Here is a 27,873-nt window from a genome sequence, read left to right on the forward strand (position 1 = left end):
TGCCACATTATCATGGGCGGGTTCTCACCGCACTTTCCTCAAGAGCTCGGACGATTCAGTACTACAGATATCCATCACTTGGTAGGATTTTCCCATCCAAAGTAAACGCAATTTCGGTCGCAAATAACAGATATTTATTAACCAAGTCGTTTATTTAATCCGGTACGTGAACGGCTGCCTGTATGGATGGATAACCCGTGTGTTTTCGTCGCTGTGAAGGACCGCAAACTAACGTGCTAATTTTCATCTGTTGAGGAGCAGTGACCAGACTGAGGACACGCATCAAGAACATATTTACAACTCATGTGATTTATTCATATGAGTCATAATAAAACATGTACTAGTCACAGAGACTGGTGACCACCAATATCTGATGTTTAGGTGATGGTAGAGGGCTGGTTAAAGGAGCGAGGGCTGCTGTCTGGCATTAATGTGCAGATATTTATTTCGCCTGGTGTTGTTTTGGTATGAAGTTTTGGGTAGTTGTTAGTTTATGATGGCTCCCCAGAAATACTCGGCTCAGGTGATGAACTGTAAAGCCAATGGTGCTGTATACCCTTCCTCTGGCGTGAGCTCCATAAAGAAGCCCAAAATGGAGCAACTGCAGGCCGACCATGAGCTCTTCCTGCAGGCCTTTGAAAGTGAGTCTATATCTGTCTTAATTTAACACACCATAGTAAATCTATTATCAGTATCTTTTGGCCTTTGGGAAAATATATTAACACACTCAAATCTGTTCTCTGGTGTGCTATTACTGTCATTAGATATGTGGAGTCCTTGGATTTACCTTTATAATGTCTTGTGGCAGTTTTTTTTAACATGCTGTTTTTTATTACTAAGTAATAACTAATTTTGCAGACAGTTGCTTAAAACCCTCTAGTTTATTGTACACGAAGGGCTTAAAAGCAACAGATAAAAGTTGTTTTCACTTTCAAACTTTAAAATAGTATGTTTTTATTAATACTTCTGCATTTTCTCTTCAGAGCCTACTCAAATATACAGATTTCTACGAACAAGGAACCTAATAGCTGTATGTATACCGTTATAGATGAACCATAAGGCTTAATGCTGAATTTATATTAACGTCAGGGTTCTTTGTACTTGGTTTTATTTATTTTTTCTTGCTCTTTCGCAGCCTATATTACTTCATAGGACCCTCACCTTTATGTCTCATAGAAACTCACGAACAAATGCCAAAAGGTAGGTCTTCTCTATGTTCTAATAATTATCTGAAAATGTGCTTTGTAGGGCTGTAAAATTATTAATCGCATTCAAAATAAAAGTTTGTTTCGTTTACTATATGTGTGTACTGTGTATATTTATATGTATATATAAATACACACACATGCATGTATATATTAAGGAACAATTATGATATATTTATATATAATATAAATTATATACAAGTATAAATTTATATACATACAAATACTTTTTTAAATGTATACATATGTGTATTTATTTTTATATATATATATATATATATATATATATATATATATATATATATATATATATATATATATATACATTTATTTATATATATATATATATATATATATATATATATATATATATATATATACACACACATAATAAATATACACAGCACACACACATATAGTATATAAACGTAAACTTTTATTTTGAATGTGATTAATGGTTTTGCAGCCCTACTGCTTTGCTTTGCTTACAGCATTTTTATTGATTAAACTGGCCTTTTTCTTCAGGAGAACATTTAAAGTGGATGATTTGCTGTCCAATCTGGAGAGAATGAAAGGGGAGCCTGAGTCTCAGAGGTACTGGTCTTCTACAGATGTTTTTCATACTGTTGTCTTACACAGATATGAGCCTAAAAGGTTGGAATACACTACACAACTTTTAACATCTTAACAATAGGCGTCATAGGCTTGCTGACTTTGTAAATGGTTACAGAGGAAAACTGGGCTTTATACACTACACCAGGGGTGCCCACACTTTTTTGTGTGGTTATCTACTTTTCAAATGAGAAACTCACCGAAATCTACCAAGTGAAAAATAAATAAATAATGCAATTCATAAAAAAATAAATAATTAAAAAAGCTTTATATTGCATTCATTTAATTTTTAAAGAAAAAGCAGTCTTTTTTACTCCAAGACCCCCTCCTCTCCAAATCAATACTGCAAGCCCAAACTTTTCTATTCACTAAAACCTTTGCATTTGTTATTACTTTTCAATTACATGTATTTTTTTTAACCAAAACAAATTCAAAATAGATTTAAATATTGCATGTTCTTTTTTGCAAACATACTTTGCAAAAATGCCACAGCAGATATTCTATACAATTTATAATTATGCAAAGCTCAATTATACAGTAATTTTAACATATAAGCACGAGTCAACCGGCCATACCAAACAATACCACAGGGAGATGCCAAAGGACTGCATATAAACTACGGTCCATACGGGTCCATTCAGAATCATTAAACACAACAAAATACAAATGAAAAATGAAACCATTCTGAACTCGACGCCACAGTGAATAGTTCATCTGTCAGAACCCTGTTTAGAGCGTCTGATGCCCATATATACATACACATCACAGATTCTCGCAGACTTCTCCAAAACACGCGAGCATCCATTATAAAACACTCGCTGTGTTCAACTACGTGAATGTACTGAGCTGTATTCAAGCAGAAATATGATGTTATAGTGATCAGTGCGCCGAGAGTGCACATACATGGTTCGTTTGTGCATCATTATAACAGACACAACGCACGCCTAATGCACAATCCTGTATGTCACTGTAATCATCTTTACCTTGATTACAATCGTTGTCCATCAAAACTTTAGGCTACTAGTGTGACACTGGCTTCTTTTATCCAGTCGAGGGCTGTAGTTTGCATATCATATGCTCATACAACGGTTTTGAGCCGCCGTTAATAAAGCAGTATGAGAAACGGTTTGCATTAGATGGATGTAATTAGTCATTTTCATTGGTGTGATAGGATCATTTGGTTCCAAATGGTGATTTTTAGTTATGCTTCATTTGTGATTTCAGTTTGACTTCACATCTGCAACTGACATTCACTGGATTTTTTCACAAAAATGGTGAGTCTAAATTTGCCTAAAGTGGTACACTGGTACAGTCCGTCTGAATTATATTAATGTACAACCATCATTTTAGGGTTCTGATATAATTTTGTTCTTTAACCAGATAAGCCATGTCAAAACTCAGAAAATGATCAAAACTCAGTTTCACTTGAGGTGCTACTTGTCAAAGTCTGTCACAAAAAGCGTAAGGTGAGCTTCTCTTTCGTGTTATTTTATATGAATGTTATTTTAGGTTTGGAGGGACTTATGGGTAAGTATCCCTTAAAACATATAAGTGAATAAAACAATTAAAGTATGCCGCTGATTCAGATCTCATTCTTTTTGTTATGATGGTCATTTTGCTCCCTTAGGATGTGAGCTGCCCTATAAAGCAAGTGCCTACGGGGAAAAAGCAGGTGCCTTTGAACCCGGATCTCAGCCGAACCAAGTCTGGTGCCTTCCCGTCCCTGCTGGTGTCCAGCAATGAGTTTGAGCCAAGTAACAGTCACATGGTCAAATCCTATTCTCTTCTCTTCAGGGTGTCTCGTACAGGCAAAAGAGACCCCAACGGTTTCATCAACTGTGAGGCAGATGAGAATATTGGTGAGTGGCAGCGTATGTACACAGTGTGTGACATCTGTAAAAAAAGAAAAAGTGTTTAATGCTATGTAAAGGTTCTGCAGACTTCATCCTCGTTTGTTTCATGGCCTTAGAGTGTTAGGTTAAAGAGAGTTCACTCAGAAATGAAAATGGTGTCATCATTTACTTATTCTCATGTTTTTTCAGACTTGTATGACTTTTTATGTGGAACAGAAAAGAAGATATTTTGGTTCATGCAATGAAAGTCAGTGGGGTCCAGTGTTCTTTGGACCCCACTGACTTTGATTATGAGCACAAAAACGGTTCTTTTAAATATTGTGTTCCAGAGAGTAAAGAACGTCATACAGGTGGGAACAACGTGGGTGATAAAGCAAAGACAGCATTTTAATTAGCTCATTAATATCCATATATCAAGGAGATGGATGACAGTTTAAGTAGTATCATGTTTTTTCAGAAAATCTGATGGTGAGTGACTGACTGAAATCGAACCTTTTCTGTCGTCTGTCCATGATGATGTGAAGAACAATTAAAGTCAGCACCCTACATTTTCAAATATAGTCAATACAGTTAACGGACCTATCGGTAAGCCCCGCCCCCCTTAGTTACTGTTGCTCCCTCGGACAAACAAACGGAGTTGCTCACTGTCTTACAATGACAGCTACAGTGTGATAACCTTGTCCCACAAGGTTTTTGCACAATTTTGGACACATAAGGCCACCAAATGGGAATTAAATATTCCATGGGGGATTTATAAAATATTTAAAAATAAATACGGTGAGTCACTCGAAGCGAGGGTTTACAGATCACAATGCAAGAGGGAGAAGTCTCATATTGCGGTCGGTCATCACGATCGCGGATGACATTATGCAGGATCAACACTGTTCATGTATCGCAGGGTACTATTAAAGTAATGTACATTTAACCAGTTTAATATGAAGAGACAGTGAAATGTAGACCTTCGTTTATGTGTTTTGACCTACACTGTACAAGACGCGAGAACAGTCCGCTCTTTACGTTTCTACGTTAGCATGGACTCACTAACTTTAATGTTAGCTAGTTTTTGCCAGAGAAACCTTGCTAAAGCACAAGATGACATTAACGTTCTGCTTGAGCAGATGCAAATTGTAACTTAATGAGTGTATGACAACCAGAAAATGAACGTTTTTGTCTTCATTTGTATTGGGGTTGAATACTTAGGGATATTTTGCTCTGTTTTGTTTGGATTCAGGAAATGTAATAAAATAAGTTATATTGCCCATCCTCTCAGGATACCTGGAATCAGTGTTACAAGTACCCCAGGCACATAGTTTTTCCATTTTTGAAGCATAAACCCCATAAAACCGATGCGAGCTTCGGATCTTCCAATGTTTCTCTATGGCACTGAAACCTAAAGATGCAACTGATACTCGACTGCCATTGGCTAGTCTGCGTTCGAGGGGAGGGGCTTACCAATAGGTCAATTGAGCACTGCCTTCTGCAGTTATTGTAGCCTCAGCCTCACAAATGCTAGATAGAACAAAACAGTCGTGATGCTTTTATTTGTAGATGTAAAAGAGGAACTCCCACCCAGAAAGAAGAGAAACTCATCCCACAGAGGTGACGGAGAGATCCCAGAGATATTTGTTGCTCAGATGACTGTTTTTGATAAAAACCGGTTAGTACTAGCAGTGTTTTCAAAAGGCTTCAATTTACTTAGAACTGACAGAAAAATTCCTCGTGTGATGAAAAACTTCAAAGTATAGCTGTATAATGATTGTCCTTCAGACGGCTGCAGCTGCTGGATGGAGAGTATGAGGTTTCCATGCAACAGATTGAAGACTGTCCGGTCAGCAAGAAGAGGGCCACATGGGAGACCATACTGGATGGAAAGGTTGGTTATGTCTGCAGAAAATAAACTGCTAACTTTCCTGTTGAGCATTTAAAGTTCTAAACAAAACCAGTGGGGTGTTTTGCTTGGCAGTAAAATTTTGTCATATTTTCCTATGAAACAAAAAATCTAGCTTTCAGAAATAAAGCTTTATTTCCCAAATTGTAGTAGATGTATGAATTCATACAGTCACAGTCACAGTAGATTGCAACTGTTGATTCTTTTATTTTGAAGAGGTTGCCCCCGTTTGAGACCTTCTCTCAGGGACCTACTTTGCAGTTCACCCTTCGCTGGACAGTTGACCCCAGTGACCCTTCAATGGCCACTGTGGCCAAACCTCTCTCCACCCGCAGTTCTGACACCAGCACCACAGAGAGCAGACCCAATACTCTCCGAACTGCACATGTTGGTAAGGAAGCAAACTTGCATCTGATCTTGTTTAAGTTTGTTATCAGTCATGGTCTGCTTTGTCTGTTTAGTTTTTGTGAGGTTTCCTGTTCCATAATATCTGATCAAAGCTTGAGACGAACCTTTAAAGGTGAATATACGCGTTTAATGTTTTATTCTCTCAGTGGCGAAGGATTCAGTAAACACCAGCATGCAGACCAGGAGAGAGCAATCCCCCTGTGAACCCAGACAAAAACTACGCATCTTTTATCAGGTAGGAATTATGAACTCCGTATTATAGCAAATTTATGCACTATATCACTTCATAGAAAATAGGGATGCAACGATACCATTTTTCAGAACCGATCCAATCCAATACCAAAAATTGAGTATCGGCCGATTCCGATCCGATACCAGCACCAGTGCAGTTTTTCTTTTAAATCAATGTAGAATTTCTATACTTCTGTGTGTTGAGTAGGCAAGGGATGATAACCGGTTTCAAGGTATACCGCGGTTTGGAAAAGTCACGGTTTCAAAACCACTAAAATTTTTCGTTATACTGTTTCTGCGGTATGCACAGTTTTTTTTTTTACGTGTCATCAAAGACTGAAAGTGCAGGACTCCCTCAGTTGTGTGCAGCGAAGAGCGTAATCCTCCGGTTGGGGTGAGCAGTCAGCGAGAGTCACCTGTGTGTAGGATGATGGCTGAAGAGGTGAATCCCTGGAACTTTTTCCCCCGTCGAAAAAGACGAAGTCTGCCATATGGGAATTTTTCGGGTAACTTAGACTAACCATGTTCCGTACAGATGACGTTTTAGCGCCGATGATGCCGAAAACCCAGCTCTGATCACAACAATAAATTACATTGTAAATTAAATTAGAAATCCTTTATTACTCAAATAATATCGCTAAATAATTACTTCCAGGTCGTACATAAACGATATATCTGTGTCATCTTCATTTTAGGGGTGGGAATCTTTAGTCACCTCACGATCCGATCCGATTCCAGAACGATTCTTGATCTACTTTTTCCCCCCTTATTAATGAATTAAGTATTAATAAGTAATAAGTATTTTTAAAAATAAATAAAACAGTTGTATCTTAAGATTTTTAACCTAATATAACTTCAAAACTTACAAGCAAGTAGCAAATAATAAAGAGGAGCATAGAAACATACAACAAACAAAGAGTGCTTTCAGTATTTAAGATTATCTGAACGTTTTCCATTCAAGAACTGTGAGTGATTTTTCTTCATCTTTACTGTTGTTTTTTACTATGACATCATAGACAGCGGGAGATCTATTAAGCTGCATTCACGCACGGATCTCTTTTGAAATATAAGAAGTAATGTGGTTTGTCCTGTCCGTTTAATCCCTTAAGACATAACTGGCTGTGTTTACATTAATTTTGCATCATAAAACCATTTTGAGACGCAAGTACATTAAACCACTTGCACGGAGTCGTGAGCAGTCTACACAAACAAACCGCGCCTCAGCATTTGAAATTGAAAGCAGCCTTCTGTTAGTGAGGTTTATACTTTAAATATATAAGTCTACTGCATTACAAACCACATAAATGATGACTTCATAGAGCATTTGTAAGGAAAATACCGACGGGCGAGACCACACACTTCGTGTAACATCAAACAAAGCGCATCCTGTGCAATGAAGCTCATGAATGTAGTTGTAATTCGCTTCAACCTTTCCGAACTTTATGAAAGATTATTTTACAGAAGGTTTGAGTGGTGTATGTGTGTGAGGAACTGGAAGCAAGCAGAATACGGGTGTTTCTAAAGCAAACTGCATCATCGCACATCTGGTTAAAAACTAAGCTCAGAATCGATCCAGAATCGTTGGAGAGAGAATCGCGATGGATCGATTTTTATTTATTTGTTTCTCCCACCCCTACTTCATTTCTCCCTCTTTCACCTCCGATCAAGACAGTGAGCCACCCACCCGCCATTTGTTTCAGTGTTGAAATGAATCAGAAAGGCAGAAAACATGGCTAATTAATGTTAACTAGCTAACGTCAACTAGTTTCCTCCCTCACGTTACTTCACAGAGCGGGGAATAGCAGACTAAAGTACTAAGTTTCTGTGATTTAGTACAATAAATAAATTTAGCTAGTATCACGTCTATACTTTTAAGCCTCATGCCATTGTTTACATCTGTTCAAAATCACATTTAAAAAAAAATATCAAACTTTGCCACTGTTTGAGTGTTGTACGGAAAGAGACCGTGTGTGTGTGTGTGTGTGTGTGTAACACTCGCGCTTTCTCTCTCCTTATGTGTATGTGCACACATCCTCACTGCTCCAATCCAGGAAAGGTGAATATTTCTGTATCATAACTTGGACTGAAAGATGAATGTGTAGAAAGTGAGCATGTCTCCAAAATCCTTGTTGAGCTGCTGGTTTTATGACTGCATTTAAAAAAAAAAAAGTTTTACGGAAATTATTTTTTGATTATTGAGCTGCAGGTTTAGGCTAACTTATTTTAATTAAGAATAATTTAATTGATTTTAATTATTTAGCCTGACATGTTTACTGTTAAAAAAATTTCTATATGTTTCTTAAAAATAAAATGTATTATGTTCAGTGGAAAAAAGTGTTTTTCACCCAGACATTTAAAAATAACATATTTTAGAGCTGTAATACATTTACTGTACCGTGGTATTTTTATCTAAGGTTATCATACTGTCAGAATCTCACACCGGCCCATGCCTAGTGTTGACCTGATCATAAATCTTTTGTGTGTTAAACACAATCTACTAATTATAGACAACTTAATTTTAATGAAAAATAACAAACTAATAAATATATAATCATAATCTATGACAAAAAATAACTCCTGTTGTAACAGCTGTGATCTGTATGTTAATTGAGTTCTGACACCCTTTTTTGTGAGATCATGGTGTCCCACACCCACTCCCATTCTACAATTGGTGACCATTTGCTCAGGATGTGATCATCCCAAATGGTCTACAAACAACATAACTGTTGACTTTCTTCTTCTCTATAATAATTAAGCCATTTTGGCAAATGAGCATGATCAAACATATATTGTGGAGTGGAATCTGGGTCGGGGCAGACTATAGATTCTTACAACATGATGAATAGGACATGTGGCTTTGCATGGTTAAATGATGTATAGCTGTTATCACTTAGGGTGTACTCAGTTTTGTTGCCAGCTTTTTTGACAATAATGGCTTTATGTTGATTTATTTTCAGAGGACAGTAAATCTTTACTGCTATACAAGTTGCACATTGGCTACTCTAAAATATATCTATTTTAGAGTAATAGTTTAATTTCTATAGTATTGTCCCTTGAAAAGATATACTAAATTGATTGCCAAAATGTGAGGGGTGTACTCACTTTTGTGAGATACTGTATATATACAAACATATATACATATACATATATGTGTGTGTGTATATATATATTTACATATACATAATATATACTATAAAATTAAAAGACATTTATTTTAAATGCTTAGCACAGTAATGAAGGCAGCAACATATGATAGATGGAACTGAACAAAAATAAAAATTTTCTTTGCATAAATCTTTCAATGTGCAAAAGTATAATATGAAAGGTTATGGCTCCAATACAGAGCGGCACAAAGCGCTTATGTGCATCCTGAGCGCAGAATGATCTGCTTGAAGTAACACGCGCAGTTCTGTGCATAAAAAAGGGAAGAGATATTGATGTGTAGTGTATTATATCTGTGCGATATTTTATTGAGCCTTTTCTTTTCCCAGTTTTAAATCTCAATTATTTTGTGCTCTTGAAGAGAGTTTCATCGTTTTGATTGTAGTAACCAAACTCGACATGCAGTTTGAATGCTGAATGCAGCAGGGAGAAGAGTTTACCTGAACTTGACTTAAATATTCATCTATACTTCACATTAAATTGTGGAACGTCTTCAGAACACTTCAAATATAGTGCACGCAAACTTGATGGTGCTTTATAATGTTTTTGTGTCTTTCGTGGGGCTTAACAATAACACAAAATAGTATACGCACAATATCGGATTTGGATCGTTCTCTTCTGACCAATACCCAATCCAGCAGAAAATGGCAGTATCGGAGCTGACACCAATACTGAGTATCAGAACGATGCATCCCTAATAGAAAACACAATTTACTCAGTAGGTTTACTGGAGAACCATCTGCAATGTAAAAACAAATCTTAAGAACTTTATGCAACATCCTGGTATTTCTGTTTGTCCACAGTTTCTGTACAACAGTAATACTCGCCAGCAGACAGAGGCCAGAGACGACTTACACTGTCCCTGGTGCACGCTCAACTGCCGTAAACTCTACAGCCTGCTGAAACACCTCAAACTCTCCCACAGCAGATTCATCTTTAACTATGTGGTGAGCACAGTAGGACACATTCATTAATCTCTGCCTGTTTAATTTCAGTAGTTAAAAGTAGGTTAAAAATTCCTTATATAGTTATACGTATGGCTGGGTGGTATGATGATATATATCGTGGCAATGATATACAGTGTATATAGGTTTTAATATACATGGTATGTAAATATATGCATAAGCAGTATTATAAGTTATTGATGCACTAGTGTGAAGCAAGATGCATGAATGAGAAAATAAAGTGTAAGAATTACAGTAAGCTGTGAACAATTAAGAAAACATTACAAGTGAGTTTGTTATCCTATAACTTATTGTTCTTGAATGCTGTTTTCCAGCCTCATCCTAAAGGTGCTCGGATAGACGTGTCCATAAATGAGTGCTATGATGGCTCATATGTTGGCAATCCGCAAGACATCCATAGCCAGCCTGGCTTTGCCTTTAGCCGCAATGGCCCTGTTAAGAGGACAGCTGTCACCCACATACTTGTTTGTCGGTATGAAACAGGTCTCAGTGTGTTTTGGAAAAAATGCTATTTTTGTTGATTACAGGGTCATTTTGATATTTTAGTTTTATGTTTGAACCCAGCATTAAATATAAAATATAAATTCACAATTCTCAATTATTAATTTTGATATTTTTATTATAAATGATTTATCCATACAAAAAAAGCATTGTCACAATTTCTATTCATTTTGAATTTAAACCTGTTATAGGCAATACGTGTTGTCATCACTGACAACTATTTAAAATCAACTCAACTGTTTTTTAAATTGAGCTTTCCCCAGTTTTGATGTCAAAATATATACAAGGTTGTGCATATTGAATAAGCTGCCAGAATGCCTTTAAAGAATTTACATTTACATTTAGTCATTTAGCAGACGCTTTTACCCAAAGCGACTTACAAATGAGGACAATAGAAGCAATTAAAACCAGAAAAAGGTTACCAAAGAAACCAAAAAAAGGTTCAGTTTTTTTTTTACAAATTTAATGTAGAAAAAAATCTGGTCAATGTGCCAAAGTCTGCAAATTGATAGTTTTCACGTGACGTCACACCCTTATAGGAACGCCCACCTGGGGGGCAAAACGCAGCTATGCTCCACTGACCGCCAGCTATTTTTACGCTGATTGCATCAAGTAATAATGTAGTAAAATGCAGATATTAAAAGGCGAGATTCAGTGGACACCTTATTGATTATGTATATTTCCTACAGGCAAGAAGATGAAGCCAGAATATAAACGCAATGTGCAAAGTTTCATGTTAAATAGCTTCCCATAGAAAACCATTATAAGGAAAACACTGAACCGTTAAGCGGACTGCGTTCATATTCCGGCCTCATCTGCTTGCCTGTGTAAACTATGCATCATTAATGTGGTGATTACTGAATTTGATCTTTTAATATTACTGTTTTAAATGTATTAAGGCACTTTTAAGTGTTTTTACAACGTAAAACTGTTTTAATGATTGAAATATTGCCACGGGTGCTTAATATGGATTGTAAATGGCCAAAACTTGCATTTTGTTCAGAAATACCTTTGTTTTATTCTTTTGAGAGGTGATCTAAATATTTATGGCTGGGAAACAAGATGAAAATTTGTGTAGCAGTTCTATGGATGTTTTGCCCTCCAAGTCTTTGAGCAGGTCACGTGACTGAAAACTATCAATAGGGTTTTTCTTAAACCATTATGGCCTGGTTTTACAGACTGGGCTTAGACTAAAGCCCTGTTTACACCAAGAACGATAACTATAAAGATAACGATATCAGTGTCCACACCAGCTGACCAGATATCGTCTGTTTATTCTAAGTGCATCATGGTCATTTGCTGCTATAAATTCTTGAGCTTGTGATAGGATGGATTCTGATTAGGTGTCAAAGTTTGTATCGTTCATCAGCTGGAAAAAATCATTCTGGAAGTGATTCCAACGATATTGTTTATCTGTTTCTTTATCGTTATAGCTGTAGTGTGGGCTCTGCTATTCTTTAATATTGAGAACGATTTTTAGAACTTTATCGTTAATCGTTATCTTTATAGTTATTGTCCTTGATGTGAACGGGCCTTAAGCCAGGATTAGACCATAGTTCAATAAACGTTTCATAGTTTTATAAACGTGCCTTACTTATGTGCATGTTGAGACTAAACAAAGGCACTGATATATATTAAGATCAGTCATAACATCAGTGGAAGTTTCTTTCAGTTGAAACAGCTCAGATTTACGTTTTAGTCTGGGACTATGCTTAAGCCTTGTCTGTGAAACCAGGGGTATGAGTTTTACTTGATAAAACACTGCTTAGGCATTTACATGACCTTATTGTTGGCATATTAAGCATAATCAATGTACGATTTTTCATCAGTCACTCAGTGTTCTTTTTGTTGACAAAATCATATGTGTGCTGCATGATAAATGCAGAATTCTCCTGTTTTATATATGGTTGTCATGCAAGAATTGTTAACCATTGATTTTTTTCTTTCTTTTAGGCCAAAGCGAATCAAGCCAAGTCTGTCTGAGTTTTTAGAGTCAGAGGATGGTGAGCCGGAGCAGCAGCGTACTTATGTGAGTGGACATAATCGTCTGTATTTCCACAGTGACAGCTGCATGCCCCTCCGTCCACAGGAGATGGAGGTGGACAGTGAGGATGAGCGGGATCCAGAGTGGCTCAGAGAAAAGACCACAACGGTTAGTCGACTGGTCAAATAAGTACTTTTTTCCAACAAGATAATAATTGATAATTGCATTTAGTGCTGGGAAGTATGACCAAAAATTTATATCACGGTATTTTTCAAAATTATACCGGTTTCACGGTATATGACAGTGTTTATTTTTTAACCACATTTTCTACTGTAGTACTGCAGTAGATTGACTGATGAGATGAGTGAATGTTGTAGAAACATCCCACATTAATAGTGACTAGACACGACCCATTGATACGTTAACCAGGAGTCACTCTTATTTATAATCGTGACATCATCTGATAAAATAAAAATGCATCTACACTAAAGAACCATTATGCGGTGGTTTTGGCTATATTACTTTTTGTCTCATGCAGCGCACTGCCTGCGCCTGAGTAACAAACTAAAAAAAATGACAAATAAAAAAAGTGCATAATATTAATTGATGAACTATGCTCATAATTATTATTCCAAACCCTCAGTAGAAGAGTGCTGAAGTCGCGCTCGTGTGTGTGAGACACGGGAGCTGGTGGCAGGGGGTGGTGGATATTTGTGGCGGTCAATGTGCATATTGTGGATATGTTCTTCTGTGTCATCACGTTCTACAGCTTCAGTTTCAGAACTTTCACGCTTAGTAACACGTATAGCTATGTCCTCGCAATAGTGAAAAGAGAGCCCTCTCAAACAGTGTCGCGTTCCGAACGTTGTTTAAATGACAAACACTGGTATTGCGGTATTTTAAAAATTCAGATCATAAGAAAAATAAACACCGGTATTCGGTATGAACCGGTATACAGCCCAGCACTAATTGCATTTGAATTGAACCGTTTATGCTCTTATGTATTATGAGTCTGACTGAAACTATTCAGTTCATGCTTCATGATTAGTATGTTTTATTTTGCCTGAAGCAAATTGAAGAATTCACAGATGTGAATGAAGGAGAGAAGGAAGTAATGAAGTTGTGGAATCTTCACGTTATGAAAAATGGGTAAAAATGCATTCATACCTGTCTTTCTCTTCCTTATGTTAATTGTATTTTTAGAACCTCGATCATAGGGCTGGGCATTATAGCTAAAAAATATATCAACAATGTTTTGTATCATTTGGTATTGATAATTATTGACATTTTTATTAACTTTTTTAAAACAAAGAGCAATAGAAAAAAATGTATTTGAATTTAACCACTGTATTTTTAATTTACCCAATTTATTAAGACAAACAAAAAAAATTAACAGTCAAACAAAATAAAATTTCAACAAATATTTACTCCTTTTATTATGTTTTATATACAGATTAAACAAGTCATGCATTTGCATTTAAGAACATATGAGATGCAGTGAAATGGAATAAACCTCCACAAATTAGCGACGTGTTTTCTAAAAGTTGAAACTCTTGCATGGCTTTCTATACATCTCTTGTGTGAGACGTGAGTGCAGCAATCATATTTGTCTGTAAAAAAAAAAAAATAAGCGCTGAACATGCGTTCTGTGTGAATAACTTGGTTTCAGTTTTAATCTAATCAAGATCTTCTCCACATTGAGCTTCTATAGTGGGGGAAAAATTATTTGATCCCCTGCTGATTTTCTATGGTTCCCCACTGACAAAGAAATGATCAGTCTATAATTTTAATGGTAGGTTTATTTGAACAGCAAGACAGAATAACAACAAAAAAAATCCATAAAAACGCATTTCAAAAAAGTTATAAATTCATTTGAATTTTAATGAGTTAGATAAGTATTTGATCCCCTATCAATCAGCAAGTTTTTTGGCTCCCAGTTGTCTTTTTATACAGGTAAGGAGCTAATCTCAGCTTGTTACATATATAAAAGACAACCTGTCCACAGAAGCAATCAATCAATCAGATTCCAAACTCTCCACCATGGCCAAGACCATAGCTGTCCAAGGATGTCAGGGACAAGATTGTAGACCTACACAAGGCTGGAATGGGCAACAAGACCATCGCCAAGCAGCTTGGTGAGAAGGTGACAACAGTTGGTGTGATTATTTGCAAATGGAAGAAACTAAATAACTGTCAGTCTCCCTCAGTCTGGGGCTCCATGCAAGATCTCACCTCGTGGAGTTTCAATGATCATGAGAACGGTGAGGAATCAGCCTAGAACTACACGGGAGGATCTTGTCAGTGATCTCAAGGCAGCTGGGACCATAGTCACCAAGAAAACATTTGGTAACACACTACGCCCTGTAGTGCTGCAGCTCCCGCAAGGTCCCCCTGCTCAAGAAAGCACATGTACAGGCCCGTGTGAAGTTTGCCAATGATTCAGAGGAGAACTGGGTGAAAGTGTTGTGGTCAGCTCTTTGGCATCAACTCAACTCGCCGTGTTTGGAGGAGGAGGAATGCTGCCTATGACCCCAAGAACACCATCCCCACCATCAAACATGGAGGTGGAAACATTATGCTTTGGGGGTGTTTTTCTGCTAAGGGGAGAGGACAACTGCACCGCATCAAAGAGACGATGGACCAGGCCATGTACCGTCAGGGCATTGAAGCCAACCAGGGCGTTGAAAATAGGTTGTGGATGGGTATTCCAGCATGGCAACAAAGGAGTGGCTCATGAAGAAGCACATTAAGGTCCTGGAGTGGCCTAGTCAGTCTCCAGACCATAACCCTATAGAAAATCTGTGGAGGGAGCTGAAGGTTCGAGTTGCCAAACGTCATGACTTGGAGAGGATCTACAAAGAGGAGTGGGACAAAATCCCTCCTGAGATGTGTGCAAACCTGGAGGCCAACTACAAGAAACGTCTGACCTCAGTGATTGCCAACAAGGGTTTTGCCACCAAGTACTAAGTCATGTTTCGTGAAGGGGTCAAATACTTATTTGACTCATTAAAATGCAAATCAATTCATTACTTTTTTGAAATACGTTTTCCTGGATTTTTTTGTTATTCTGTCTCTCACTGTTCAGATAAACCTACCATTAAAATTATAGACTGATCATTTCTTTTTCAGTGGGCAAACATACAAAATCAGCAGGGGATCAAATAATTTTTTTCCTCACTGTATATTTCTTTCATATTTTGAATGAGTAATGTAGCAGCATTGCATCTCATGGTTTAGACTAACGGAACATTAAAATGCAACACATCATCACCGCATCTTGTGCACCACTGATAAGGCTCCCTGATGCACACCTAACATTCAATCATTCAAATGCTAATTTTTATTTTAAATTAGACTAATATAAATTTTTTATTCAAAATCTCCTCATCACAGGCAGGCACAGCTCTCATTTCAGCATGTGCTTGTGTGTGCTGTCTGCTTGTCACTCATAGCACACGCCTATATCACGCACTGTATTTAACATTTTTTTTGTCGTTATCTATGATGGTGTACCGTCAATAAATACAGATACCATTTTATTGCCCAGGCCTACTTGATCACATAGATTTACAAAGACATCCAACACTGGTGGAATATTGCTGCTTTTCTTATCTTGCTAACTTCCTTTCTCTAGATTCATTGCTGATAATCAGATGAGTCAGGCGAGCATGCTGTTCGTGGAGAACTGCGGGCCATACATTATGCGCAGGAATCTGTGTCGGAACTTTCTGCTTCACCTGGTCAATCTGCATGACTTCAATCTGGTCACCACAGCAACCATTGACCAGGCCATGGCCCGTATGAAGGAGATAGAAGAGTCACTTCCTGAACTAGAGGAGGGGCAGGAGTTGTCAGATGCCACTTGCAATGGTCATGTTGTGTCCTCGGGTGTTTCACTACATGGCAAACGCACCAAAAGTGGAGTGTCAGACTGACAACGGTTGGTTTTTACAAGACAAATTATGAACATGATGAACGAGATCTAGTTTGAACTCAAATTCTCCATACTTATCCCATGGAATCATCAATCTCAATCAACAATATCTATGGCTTAGAACAATTGTTCTATTTCTGATCTGCCCATATACCCATTTATTAATAAGGAGCCCATTTGAGACTTGAGTGAGTTAGCTGCTGCAACAGCAAGTGCTGTTGACCAAATTGATGCAATCTTTCAATGTTTTTCCAGTGTAGTTTATCATACCAATGAACAGTATCATTTCGGCAGTCATGTTTAGTATAATCTTTAGTTGTTTTTTTCTCTGAAAACCCATTATGCGATTAAGTGAGTTACTATAGAATTGGGAGTACAGTTAGTTGACATTTTCTATATGCATCATATGATTTTGTTTAATCACTGTGAGTTCAGTGATTGTTTAGCACATGGTAGCACTTGTTACTTATTCAGTGGCTGTAGACTCAGAATTGTTGACATGGACTCTTAAGTTGATATTCAGGTTTCTCAAGTTGGATATGAAAGCTAAGCAACATTACATTTTCTTTTTTTTTTTTTAATTACATACAGATTTTTTACCTGTTTTAGATTTGACCAATCAGTATGCTGCAGTCTGTTATCAGGTCCTTGTTTCACACGTGGAGTGTGAAGATCCTTCATTCTTAGAATGGCATCTTCTCTGTATTTTTTTTTTTTTTAAATACCAGTTCTCTTAATTAGCAATATAAATGAACACTCATAAAAGGAGAACTGCCCATGTTTGAGCCACTAGAAGTCCTCCTTTCATAAATCTTTGTAAACCAACCTAATTATGCCATTTAAAGTGAGGATCCAGAAAAGTTTTCAATCCAATGTAGGTGATGTCAAGTTTTTGTTAATACTGGGTATGTGGTTATATAATAGTTTGTTGCTGTTACAAGGTTCAGATGTTGTACATGCCAAAGTATATCAGATACAGCATCATTTCTCCTTCAATTTGTTTCCTCTGCAAAATGCACAAGTTTGGTGTACACAAGAAAACTATTTACAAATTAAAGATGTGTAAATGCTTGGTTTAAATGGATTTTAAGTAATTGTGCTCAAAATGCTATGGGGGTGCATTTTCGAAGTTACAATGTTTCATGAGTCGTGATTTCACATGAATTACAAAACATTTTCAGGAAACAAGTGTTTACAATGCTACAGCAACTATTTATTTATACATATACAGTATTTATTTAGCATAAACAGTAAATGCTTGTTTTTTTTCCTTTATCATCTATGCTTTAAACTTGAAGTGGCTTTCTACCACCGATCTATATAAATGGTATCTGTTAATAGATCAGTGGTTTCTACGGGCGTAAAGCTAGAAGCCACGCTCTCGCAACAATCATATCCAATGGGCGGAGTGAACGTCATACGTGAGAAGGAATCTTATTGGATGAGGCGACTCAGCGCAAGCGCCCTTCTGTTAGGCGCGAGATTTAACATTAGATTTATACTACAAATCTTGATCAATCCAGTGAATTAAAAAGTGTTATAAGGCACAAAACGCGTACTGTAGTCTTCGTTAATGTAGGGCTATAACATTGTCAAAAGCCAGAAACGGCAACAATGGTATTTCAAGATGGCACTGCTGACTGCTATTTGCTGCAGTGTTTATTTTCGAAATGGATTATATCTAATTTATGGCCAAATGGAGACGCCATTCTTTCAACCTCGGCATACTAGAATCAAGACTTCTTCCGTTACATCACCAGATCTTCCCACAGAAAGCGTGAGGAAGGAAGGACACCATTCTCAAACGGTGCAAAAGGTTTCTCAAATGCAAAGCGAGGGATATATGAAACGCAGTAAACTGACATTAAAGAGGATGAGCAGCAATATGAGTTTGCAGGTCGTCCCCATTACTGCAGAGAGAGAACGTGGCTCAGGTGACAAAAGCTTAGAAGACATTGATTGTCATTTTAGAGCTGATAAAGAGGTGTTGTCCAGCGGTTTACGAATAAACACCAGTGACAAGGACCTTTTGATGAATCAGCCGGAGGTTAACACTGGACAAATCCCAGAGAGCACTAAACATGGTGCTGGCCAAGCCCTGGCTCCCATCACTCATCCGGCTGCTCAGCACATCTGCAGAGAACCAACCAATGTCAGAACCCTCAGAGAAATGGTGGGTTTGCTTAAATCTGTTTTGCTGATGTAAGAGGCAAGAATCAAGTACTGTGTGTGTGTGTGTGTGTGTGTGTGTGTGTATATATATATATATATTCATAATTTTCAGTGTAGCTTTTTTTTATTATTGTCAGAAAAATATATACAAGCTTTCAATGTTGAAATAGTTTTAAATGCAGTTTTAAAGTGACTTTTAAGTAAATTACTTGTCAGTCACCCATGTTAATCAGATAACGTTAGATGGCATTTGTGTTAGGTCAGCAGTTCTCAACCAGGGGGCCGGGGTCCTCTAGGGGCCTCGAACTTCCAAGGGGGCTGCAGGATGACTTTATATCTAATTATTAAAATGATTTATTAATGTATTAAAATAGTTTAAATTAAAAATAAATAAACACTTAATGAAATGTAAAAGGAAATCAAATCATATTTCTTTTTTGTTTTCCCTTAATATCTGTTGTTTTTGTTGAGGAATATACAGTTCTGAAATACAGAGCACAACTTGTAGAATACCGAGATGAATTGTGGTTGATTAATTTAATATAATACATTTGTTGTACAACTTTGCCTTTGAGTCAAAAAGGTTGAGAACCACTGGGTTAGGTGGTAAGGTTCACCTTCTTGACATTTATATCAAAATAATTCAACAGTGTAGTATGCAAAACAACATACATGTATGATACAGCAGAATAATTAATTTGCTCAGTCTTTTGTCTTTTTTTCCCTCAGAAATCTGGATGGAGAAATGAATTGGGCAATGAAAAAAGCAGTGAGTTGCTGGAAGAGATTCAGATACTAGATTTGCAGTTTCCTGTCCACAGGTTCTTCACTCTTCTCCTGAGGAAGAGAACTGCACCTAAGGAAGATATTTCTGCTTTGGGTAGGAAAATAAACAAGTTTTTAAGAACAAACAACTGTTCTCAACTTAACCTCTCAATATTTAAAAGAGGAGGTAACAGATGTAGCTATCTATGTTGTATTTACCCTGGGTATAGAAAATCCAAGCCAATAAAATGTGACCAAGCAGGTGCTAAAAAAATCTTATTGAAATAGCTGATTGTTATTCAGGGTTAATCAGAATTACTTAAAAAAAAAAATTACCAGAGGATTATGATTACTTTTCAGTAAGAGTTAGAGTTCAAACAAAAGGGTGGGCATATAGGTAATTTAAAAAAAAAATTACCTTAAAATTGTCTATATGTTTGTTACATGAATTGTTCAATATTACATTAAAGGTATAAAAAGATCTGACATGATTTTACTATAATATACTTAATATATTTTGTGAAAGTATTTTTGTCCGTGTTGGAATTCTTAGTCTACCATTAATTTTCAGAAGCAGATGAAACTGATGATTCCAAGCATACTTCAGCTTCTGTCCAGAGAAAGAGAAAACAAGAGTTGGAGGAGCAGACGTGTGGCAGGACATACAAACGTCACAGGACAAACAAAGGCTGTGTTTCTGCCGAGAAGTTGGATTTTGAACAATTTTCAGATGATTTGGCCCCCTCTCATGCAAAGTACAGAAACAGACTGAGCCGAACAAAACGTAGACAACAACAAACTACATTCTGTGCTGTAGTCACGGAACCAGTGCAAAATGAATCTGTTCATCAGGACCCATGGCCTGGTCATCTACGAAGAGAGGATGTTCTGTGGACAGATAAATATCAGCCTCAACAGTCTAGTGAAGTCATTGGCAACTCTGCATCTGTAGAGCAACTACACAGGTGAAATGTCATTGCATTAATGATGGTTGTTGTATAAGCTGGTAATTGAGGGGATTGTTAACCCATTAACATGTTTATTCTAGACATTCTAGAGCAGGGCTGGCCAAACTCGGTCCTGGAGGGCCGGTGTCCTGCAGAGTTTAGCTCCAGCCCTAATCAAACACACCTGAAGCAGCTAATCAAGATCTTACTAAGCATACTAGAAGCTTCCATGCACGTGTGTTGAAGCAAGTTGGCGCTAAACTCTGCAGGACACCGGCCCTCCAGGACCGAGTTTGGACAGCCCTGTTCTAGAGTATTCTAAAACAGCGGTTCTTAACCAGGGGGCTGGGTCCCACTAGTGGCCTTCAGTGAAATTCAGGGGGGAAAAAATATAGAAAATACTAAATTATACTAAAAATCATTCTTGATCATTATTAAGTAAATGCCTTGAAGATTAATGAAAAATTAATTGGTTAAAAATAATGTAATCTATTAAGTACATCCAGCTCTCAAAACTTATGGAATTCTTAAATGTTCCTCAAATTTCTGCTTTGACACAATCTGTATTGTGTAAAACGCTATACAGTGCTGCTTGAATGTTTGTGAACCCCTTTCAGAATCTGTGAAAATGTGAGTAATTTTAACAAAATAAGAGAGATCATACAAAATGCATGTTGTTGTTTTTTTAGTACTGTCCTGAGTTAGATATTTTACATAAAAGATGTTTACATTTAGTCCACAAGACAAAAAAATAAAAATAAAATAGCTGAAATTATTAAAATAACCCCATTCAAAAGTTTGGGAACCCTTGGTTCTTAATACTGTGTGTGGTTACCTGGATGATCCACGACTGTTTTTTTTTGTTTGGTGACGGTTGTTCATGAGTCCCTTGTTTGTTCTGAACAGTTAATCTGAGCACTGTTCTTCAGAAAAATCCTCCAGGTCCTGTGGAATCTTCAGTTTTCCAGCATCTTTTGCATATTTGAACCCTTTCCAGCAGTGACTGTATGATTTTGAGATCCATCTTTTCACTCTGAGGACAATTGAGGGACTCAAACACAACTATTAAAAAAGGTTCAAACATTTACTGATGTTCCAAAAGGAAACACGATGAACAACCATCACCAAAACAAAACAAAAAAAACCCATCGTAGATCATCCAGGTAGCCACACACAGTATTAAGAACCAAGGGTTCCCAAACTTCTGAATGGGGTTATTTTAATCATTTCATCTATTTTTTTTTTATCTTGTGGATAAATGTAAACATATTTGATGTAAAATATCTTACTCAGGACAGTACTAAATAAAAAACATGCATTAACATGCATGATCTCTCTTATTTAGTTAAAATTACATTTTCACAGATTCTGCAAGGGGTTCACAAACTTTCAAGCAGCACTGTATAAATAAAGGTGACTAGTTACTTATTTTATATAAACACACAAAAAATATTGTAGACAACAGACAATCTTTAAGGCCCCTATTAAGTATTTTACACACAATAATAATGGCCGATTATTCATATACTAGACAGTATTGACATACGGAAGTGTATCTCATTTAGTTCATTTCTCCAATGGCAGCTGGTTGAAAGAATGGAAAATAAGAGCAGACACTGAGGAGAGGAGAAGACGACAAGAAGAAAGGAGGATGAAGATAGAAAATAGTAGTGGTAATGAACATAGAACACATGCAGTTATTGTAATAATATATGATATAACATGTGTCATCTGTATTTTTTTCTTTAATTCCTGAAACTGAGAAATGGGTGTATAAAATCCCTTTACCTGTAGAGTCATGGGACTGTGGTGATTTTGAAGGTGATACTGTATCCATAGACCATGAACAGGAGCTGTGTAACACAGTGCTCATGATTGGTCCATCAGGAGTGGGCAAAACGGCTGCTGTGTATGCCTGTGCACAAGAGCTGGGATTCAAGGTCTCGGTGCAATGTGTTCTCTTTATATCAATGCTGTTACAAATATTACAATAAGCAAAATCCTGACTGTCTGTTAAACCAGCCTTAATTGTATGGTCTCACAGGTGTTTGAGGTGAATAGCTCAGTCCTGCGCTGTGGTCGTCTCATTCTCTCCCAGCTCACAGAAGCAACTCAATCTCATCAGGTGGACATTCAGAAAATGAAAACCCTCAAATCTGAAATAATTAACCAAAGCAAAATCAAACCTGATCCACCTTGTGAGTGAACTTCTTCGATTATACGATATTAATTCTTGTTTAGTTGACGTTGTTTTGCACAGGTGAAAACTAAATGGAGTCTCATGGATTCTCGCATGCATTAAACATCAGTAAAAATGGATAAAATGATAGTTTTATTTTGTGTATTGAATCTGAATCATTTTGAAAACATTGACTGTATATTTTTTCCACAGGCAAGGAAGGCCATATGAATCATCATCTAAGGAAAACTTCACGTTCTCCTAGCATTTCTCGTCTAAGCACTAAACCACAGCCAGTAAAACTCACTCGCTTTTTCAAGTTGAGTAGCAAAACGTCTGTAGGTAAAACCTCTGATGGTCCTGAACATTATATACACGGTAAGTGCACTAGAACTAGTTTTATAATAACTTCAAAAATGTACTTGAATTAACAACGAAGGGCCTGGTTCACTACAGCATTTAATAGATGTCTCTGCTTTGTCTGGGTAAAATAAGTAAACATTTGTATAATGTCTGAAAAAATAATAGCATGTACAGGATAGTATAAATATGATGTTTATTCATCACAAATGTAATTACAACAGCTGGCAAACTGAAACCCGATGGGCTTCAGAGATCAGTGTCTGGTTTTAATGACAATAGACAAGGTGATCAAAAATCAACGTGTCCTTCTAAAGGTCCTACTTCACTTGGACAGAGCCAAACAGTCCCCATGTCACTTATACTATTTGAGGAGGTAAGAGTGATAATAGGGATGCTGAAACAGATTACATAAGACTTCATGATTTGTATCTTTGCTGTGTTAAATGATTATAAAAACATCAGAATTAATGAATAAATTAATTGTCTATTAGTATAAAAACTGGTTTTGCTGATTTAAACTCCTTTTTACTTGTTGACACAAGTTTTTAATGTGCTGCCAATGTTAAATGTGTCCCCCAGGTTGATGTCATTTTCCCTGAAGATGTTGGATTTCTTGCAGCTATTAAGACTTTCATGAGCACAACCAAAAGACCAATAATTCTGACAACCAATGGTGAGCAATGCTTTACTGCATAAAATGCACTCAAGCATTTATTTGTTTGTTAAAATGTTTCTTCTTCACAGACCCATCATTTAGTGGAAGACTTAAGGGGCGTTTTGATGAAATCCATTTCCAAACTCCTTCACTGGTAAGAAAAAAAAAAAAACAATATTCGAAAGCAGATATTATTTTACACCTTTTTATGCCACTTAGGCCTATATGGAAAACTACTGTTCAACTTTTTATGCCACAATTGTTGTGCATTGTTTAAAGTAGCTGTTATCTGATGGCATTGTTGTTATTTCGGATAACTGTAATGATATTATGTATCATTTTAAACTTAGGAAACCATCAGGAGCTATCTGCAGTGTTTGTGTGTGGTGGAGAACATGAGGACTGATCCAGAGGACGTGGCCTTTCTGCTGTGTCAGAATAAGGGGGATATCAGACAGAGTATTCTCCAGCTTCAGCTCTGGGTCTGTAGTGGTGGAGGGAGCACAGAACTACAAATTCTCAAGAACATACTTAAAGTGAGCCTGATTTATATTTATTTACTTAAGCATTTACTACTATACTAAGTTTTCACTGAAGTGTAAAAGACTTGGTGTATTATTATGGCATTATCAGTTTAAAATACTTACCCACAAATTGAACTGTGGTTGGTCACTTCACCTGTCCTCTATCCCAGATGTGTGACTTTCCTTCACAAAGATTTTTAGAAATATAATCCTATAATCTCTGTGAGTCCATGTGATATTTCTGTCACATCTTGCACGAGCTTCACAATGTGTTTAGGTTTACACGAAGCAGACTTGACCCTCTAATGAACGCATTTAGACCAATTGGCTAGAAGCGATGGTTTATAGTTTAAGAAAAAAAAAACATAAAATATTAGTATTTTCTTTACACACAACTACTGCTTTGCTTCAGAAGTTTTTGAAGAATCAAAATTTCAGAACCTATTTACTTGTATTATTTGGACTCAAGATTATTTTTCTAATAATCCATCTGAAGAAAGTAAGTCACATATATGTGATAAAATGAGGGTGAGTGAATTGTGAACTATACCCCTTTAAGTGGATGGATCTTAACATGAATAAGCATCAAAGTGGACAACACTTCATGCTGATTGTCTCACAGAACTAGTAAACCACTTGCACGGATTAATAAGCAGAAATTTATGCATGTAATCTGTTTTAAATTACAGTGTGGATCCTGGACTGAGCTGGAAAACAGCAGGCATCTGGAGATCCTGGCAGAGAAAATGGGAGCAGGTCTACTGTACTCTAACATCGAAAGTCTCTTTTCTCCACATTTCTCATCTCAATCCTCTTATCAGCAACAGTCAATAAATCTGAAGACGAAAGGAGAAAAGCCAGTCAAAGGCTTGATGTTACAGACCTCCACAAATGTACACAAGGTTAGACCAGACAGGCTCTCTACATGCAGAAGAAAAAAACATTTGTCATCTTATGAGCCAAAAACTTTTTCTTACCCACATTCGACCCCACATCTCAAACTTTTCTCTTTGGATGCATCTTATAAATCCTCAGTCCCTTCAAAACATTTGGCTTCTGAAACCGATATCCATGGACAAGATGAATCACTCCTTCTGGTTTTTCAGCACATGGTGTGCATTGCAAAGTTTTTTGAAAACATGTCTTTTCTGGATGCTTATTTGCAAAGACGATCTCTCAGAGGAACTGGACTTTGTAAGTCAGAAACTCTTGGTTGGATGGGCGCCACATTGAAGGATGGCTTATTGGACTTACCAAGAGAGGAGCAGATCGGACAATGTTTTGAGAATCCATCACAGATATTGGCCATTGTAGAAGGTTTGGGTTTCCATCAGTGTAGGACTGAACTCTCTAGGATCTGGACGGAAGCCGCAAGACTGAGGAAGGTGTTGTCTTCAGAGAAATGGGAACAAATGATTTGTGCCCTGTCTCTGCCATCTGACAAAAAAACCTTCCAAATGTGTCGATGCAAATTCTGTGAACCTAGGTGTGCATTTTAAATAAATGTTAAGTTTACATGAAGCTTTAAATTCATCTGTGCGTATATTATGTGCACACTCATTTTTTGTTGTATTTTGACTTATTTTATAGTGGTGTCCAGAAGCGCAATGAGATTGTATCCAATCTGATCTCCAGCAAAAAGTTCTGTTATAGTAATAAACATGTTCTTTCCATGGACTACCTGCCCACTATGCGCTCAATCTGCAGAGCTGAGAAAGTTAAAGAACAGCGCTCCGTAAGGTATTTTGAAAGGAAACTTCTAATGCGTCATGAAAAATGTATATATAGTAATTCTTTGATATTTGTTCAATTTATGTGATTTTTTTTTTTTTTTCTTCTTTTTTTTTTTTTTTTTTTTTTTTTTTTGCCTGTCAGTAACACAGATAACACATGACAGTACGTATGTGTAGTTATGCTATCATCATTCACAGCCTTTTTTTTTTTTTTTTTTTTTATATAATTTTTTTTTTATTAATTAATTAATTAAATTTTATATACCCTTTTATTTAACCATACTATGACCGACAAGACCAGGGGACAGAGAAAACAAGAGAGAGAAAAAAAAAAAAAATAATAATAATAATAATAAAAAAATTATAATTATAATGATAATAATAAAAATAATAATAATAAAAAAAAAAAAAAAAAAAAAAATTGTGGATAAAGTCAACAGAGAAGGGGGAGAGAGAGAGAGGAAAAAAAAGAGAATGGGGGATAGAGAGAGAGAGGAAAAAACAAAACAAAAAAAAAAACAGACAATTTGCTTCGATACCTGCTGACAAAAAGAGAAAACAACAGAAGACACAACAGAAGACACAACATCAGAGAAACTGCAGCAACAACCAACATCTGTATGAATCACAATAAATTCTAAATGTTAAATGTTATTGAGCAACACGCATAACTAATATTACAAAATAAGTTTTGAAGCAACAGCAGATCAGAACAATGTGTGTCTGTGAGCACCCGTTTTTACACCAATGTGAATGCTTGAGTGTACACCTGTGTGTGTGAGCGCGCTTGTGTTCATAACAATTTATGTGATTTAAAAACTTTTTTTTTTTTTTATGCTCTTTTTTTTTTTTTCTCACTTTTCAGACATTCACACTACCTCTCAAGCCTTCACCTGCCCAGAAGCTTGCTGGAATTCATGGCCTTGGATTTCCCTTGATGTGTGATTGACATACTGCTTTTGAAAATCCTCCATGACTTCTAAACTGTTTACTGTATTGTGACATGAGTGTGACTTGTGTTTGTAGATTGTAGAGTCACAGATATATGTGTCTGATCGATCATTTATTCTTGGCAAAATAAAGAAAAAATATATTTTTCTAATTAGCAGTGGGAATTTTCACCATTGCCTTAAATGGGCATAATGACATTCTCGTTAAGTATTTCAGTAGCACTCATACTATCTGTATACAGTGGCACCAAAAAGACACTTAAGTTTAGTTTCACTAAAAATCATTTAATTTAACTTTCATTCAACTAACACTAGCATTTCTAATCTTTTTGTATTCTATTTATTTATTATAGTTAACAAAAGCAAAAAAGGCCTCTATCACTAGCTTGCTCTAATCTTTTTATATTCTATCTGTTTTCTTTTTATTATATAATAATAATAAAAAAACTTGCAACGTGTACTGCGTTAAGCTAACTGAGACTTGTTATAGCACTTGCATCTCATTGCTCTTTTGTTGATTTTGATTGCTTCTATTGTCCTCTTTGGATCAAGGCGTCTGCTAAATGACTAAATGCAACGTAATGTAGTTTAAAAATGTTTGAACTTCACTGTATTAGACACAAAATGTCAAGTCAAGTCACCTTTATTTATATAGGGCTTTTAACAATACAGATTGTTCAGTATCGAATTGGAGGATAGAGTGTCAGTAATGTATAAAAATAAGATTAAACACTCAATTTTCAGTTAAAGGATTTCATCATTGAATTCAGAGATGTCATTGTCTAGCTCAGTTTTGTTTAAATAGTATCTGTGAAATCAAATTGACGATAATTGATAGAAAT

The 27,873-nt window shown here is 36.4% G+C and overlaps 2 protein-coding genes across 3 annotated transcripts; both read left to right on the forward strand.

The window, feature by feature from the left end:
- The first annotated feature begins 1 nt into the window (after position 1).
- Positions 2 to 17,820, forward strand: LOC306844854 (polycomb protein suz12-B-like). Its single transcript, XM_079377269.1, has 16 exons — positions 2 to 641; positions 984 to 1,030; positions 1,136 to 1,200; positions 1,731 to 1,799; positions 3,042 to 3,091; positions 3,198 to 3,283; positions 3,445 to 3,676; positions 5,219 to 5,327; positions 5,438 to 5,543; positions 5,775 to 5,949; positions 6,113 to 6,201; positions 10,163 to 10,306; positions 10,639 to 10,796; positions 12,779 to 12,977; positions 13,879 to 13,958; positions 16,444 to 17,820. The coding sequence occupies exons 1-16, from the start codon at positions 494 to 496 to the stop codon at positions 16,742 to 16,744; spliced, it is 2,058 nt and encodes a 685-aa protein (XP_079233395.1). The 5' UTR covers positions 2 to 493; the 3' UTR covers positions 16,745 to 17,820.
- A 376-nt stretch (positions 17,821 to 18,196) lies between these two features.
- On the forward strand, positions 18,197 to 27,185 carry LOC306844908 (ATPase family AAA domain-containing protein 5-like). 2 transcript variants are annotated; one of them, XM_079377340.1, is made up of 14 exons: positions 18,197 to 18,916; positions 19,645 to 19,795; positions 20,252 to 20,645; positions 22,212 to 22,300; positions 22,422 to 22,567; positions 22,672 to 22,825; positions 23,020 to 23,184; positions 23,391 to 23,542; positions 23,749 to 23,842; positions 23,914 to 23,978; positions 24,175 to 24,360; positions 25,038 to 25,834; positions 25,939 to 26,088; positions 26,947 to 27,181. In XM_079377340.1, the coding sequence occupies exons 1-14, from the start codon at positions 18,371 to 18,373 to the stop codon at positions 27,017 to 27,019; spliced, it is 3,162 nt and encodes a 1,053-aa protein (XP_079233466.1). In that variant the 5' UTR covers positions 18,197 to 18,370; the 3' UTR covers positions 27,020 to 27,181. The 2 variants fall into 2 exon arrangements, with proteins under 2 accessions (XP_079233466.1, XP_079233467.1); XM_079377341.1 differs by having other exon boundaries at positions 18,209 to 18,916; positions 23,484 to 23,542; positions 26,947 to 27,185.
- The last annotated feature ends 688 nt before the right edge of the window (positions 27,186 to 27,873 follow it).

This window comes from Barbus barbus, assembly GCF_936440315.1.
Source record: "Barbus barbus genome assembly, chromosome: 25".
Taxonomy (NCBI): Eukaryota; Metazoa; Chordata; class Actinopteri; order Cypriniformes; family Cyprinidae; genus Barbus; species Barbus barbus.

Coding starts and splice junctions, on each gene's coding strand:
- LOC306844908 (XM_079377340.1), top strand. CDS start 18,371: ATGGCACTGCTGACTGCTATTTGCTGCAGTGTTTATTTTCGAAATGGA. Junction 18,917..19,644: donor TCAGAACCCTCAGAGAAATG/GTGGGTTTGCTT, acceptor TTTTTCCCTCAG/AAATCTGGATGGAGAAATGA. Junction 23,843..23,913: donor AATAATTCTGACAACCAATG/GTGAGCAATGCT, acceptor TCTTCTTCACAG/ACCCATCATTTAGTGGAAGA.
- LOC306844854 (XM_079377269.1), top strand. CDS start 494: ATGATGGCTCCCCAGAAATACTCGGCTCAGGTGATGAACTGTAAAGCC. Junction 1,800..3,041: donor GGGGAGCCTGAGTCTCAGAG/GTACTGGTCTTC, acceptor TTGTGATTTCAG/TTTGACTTCACATCTGCAAC. Junction 5,328..5,437: donor ACTGTTTTTGATAAAAACCG/GTTAGTACTAGC, acceptor ATTGTCCTTCAG/ACGGCTGCAGCTGCTGGATG.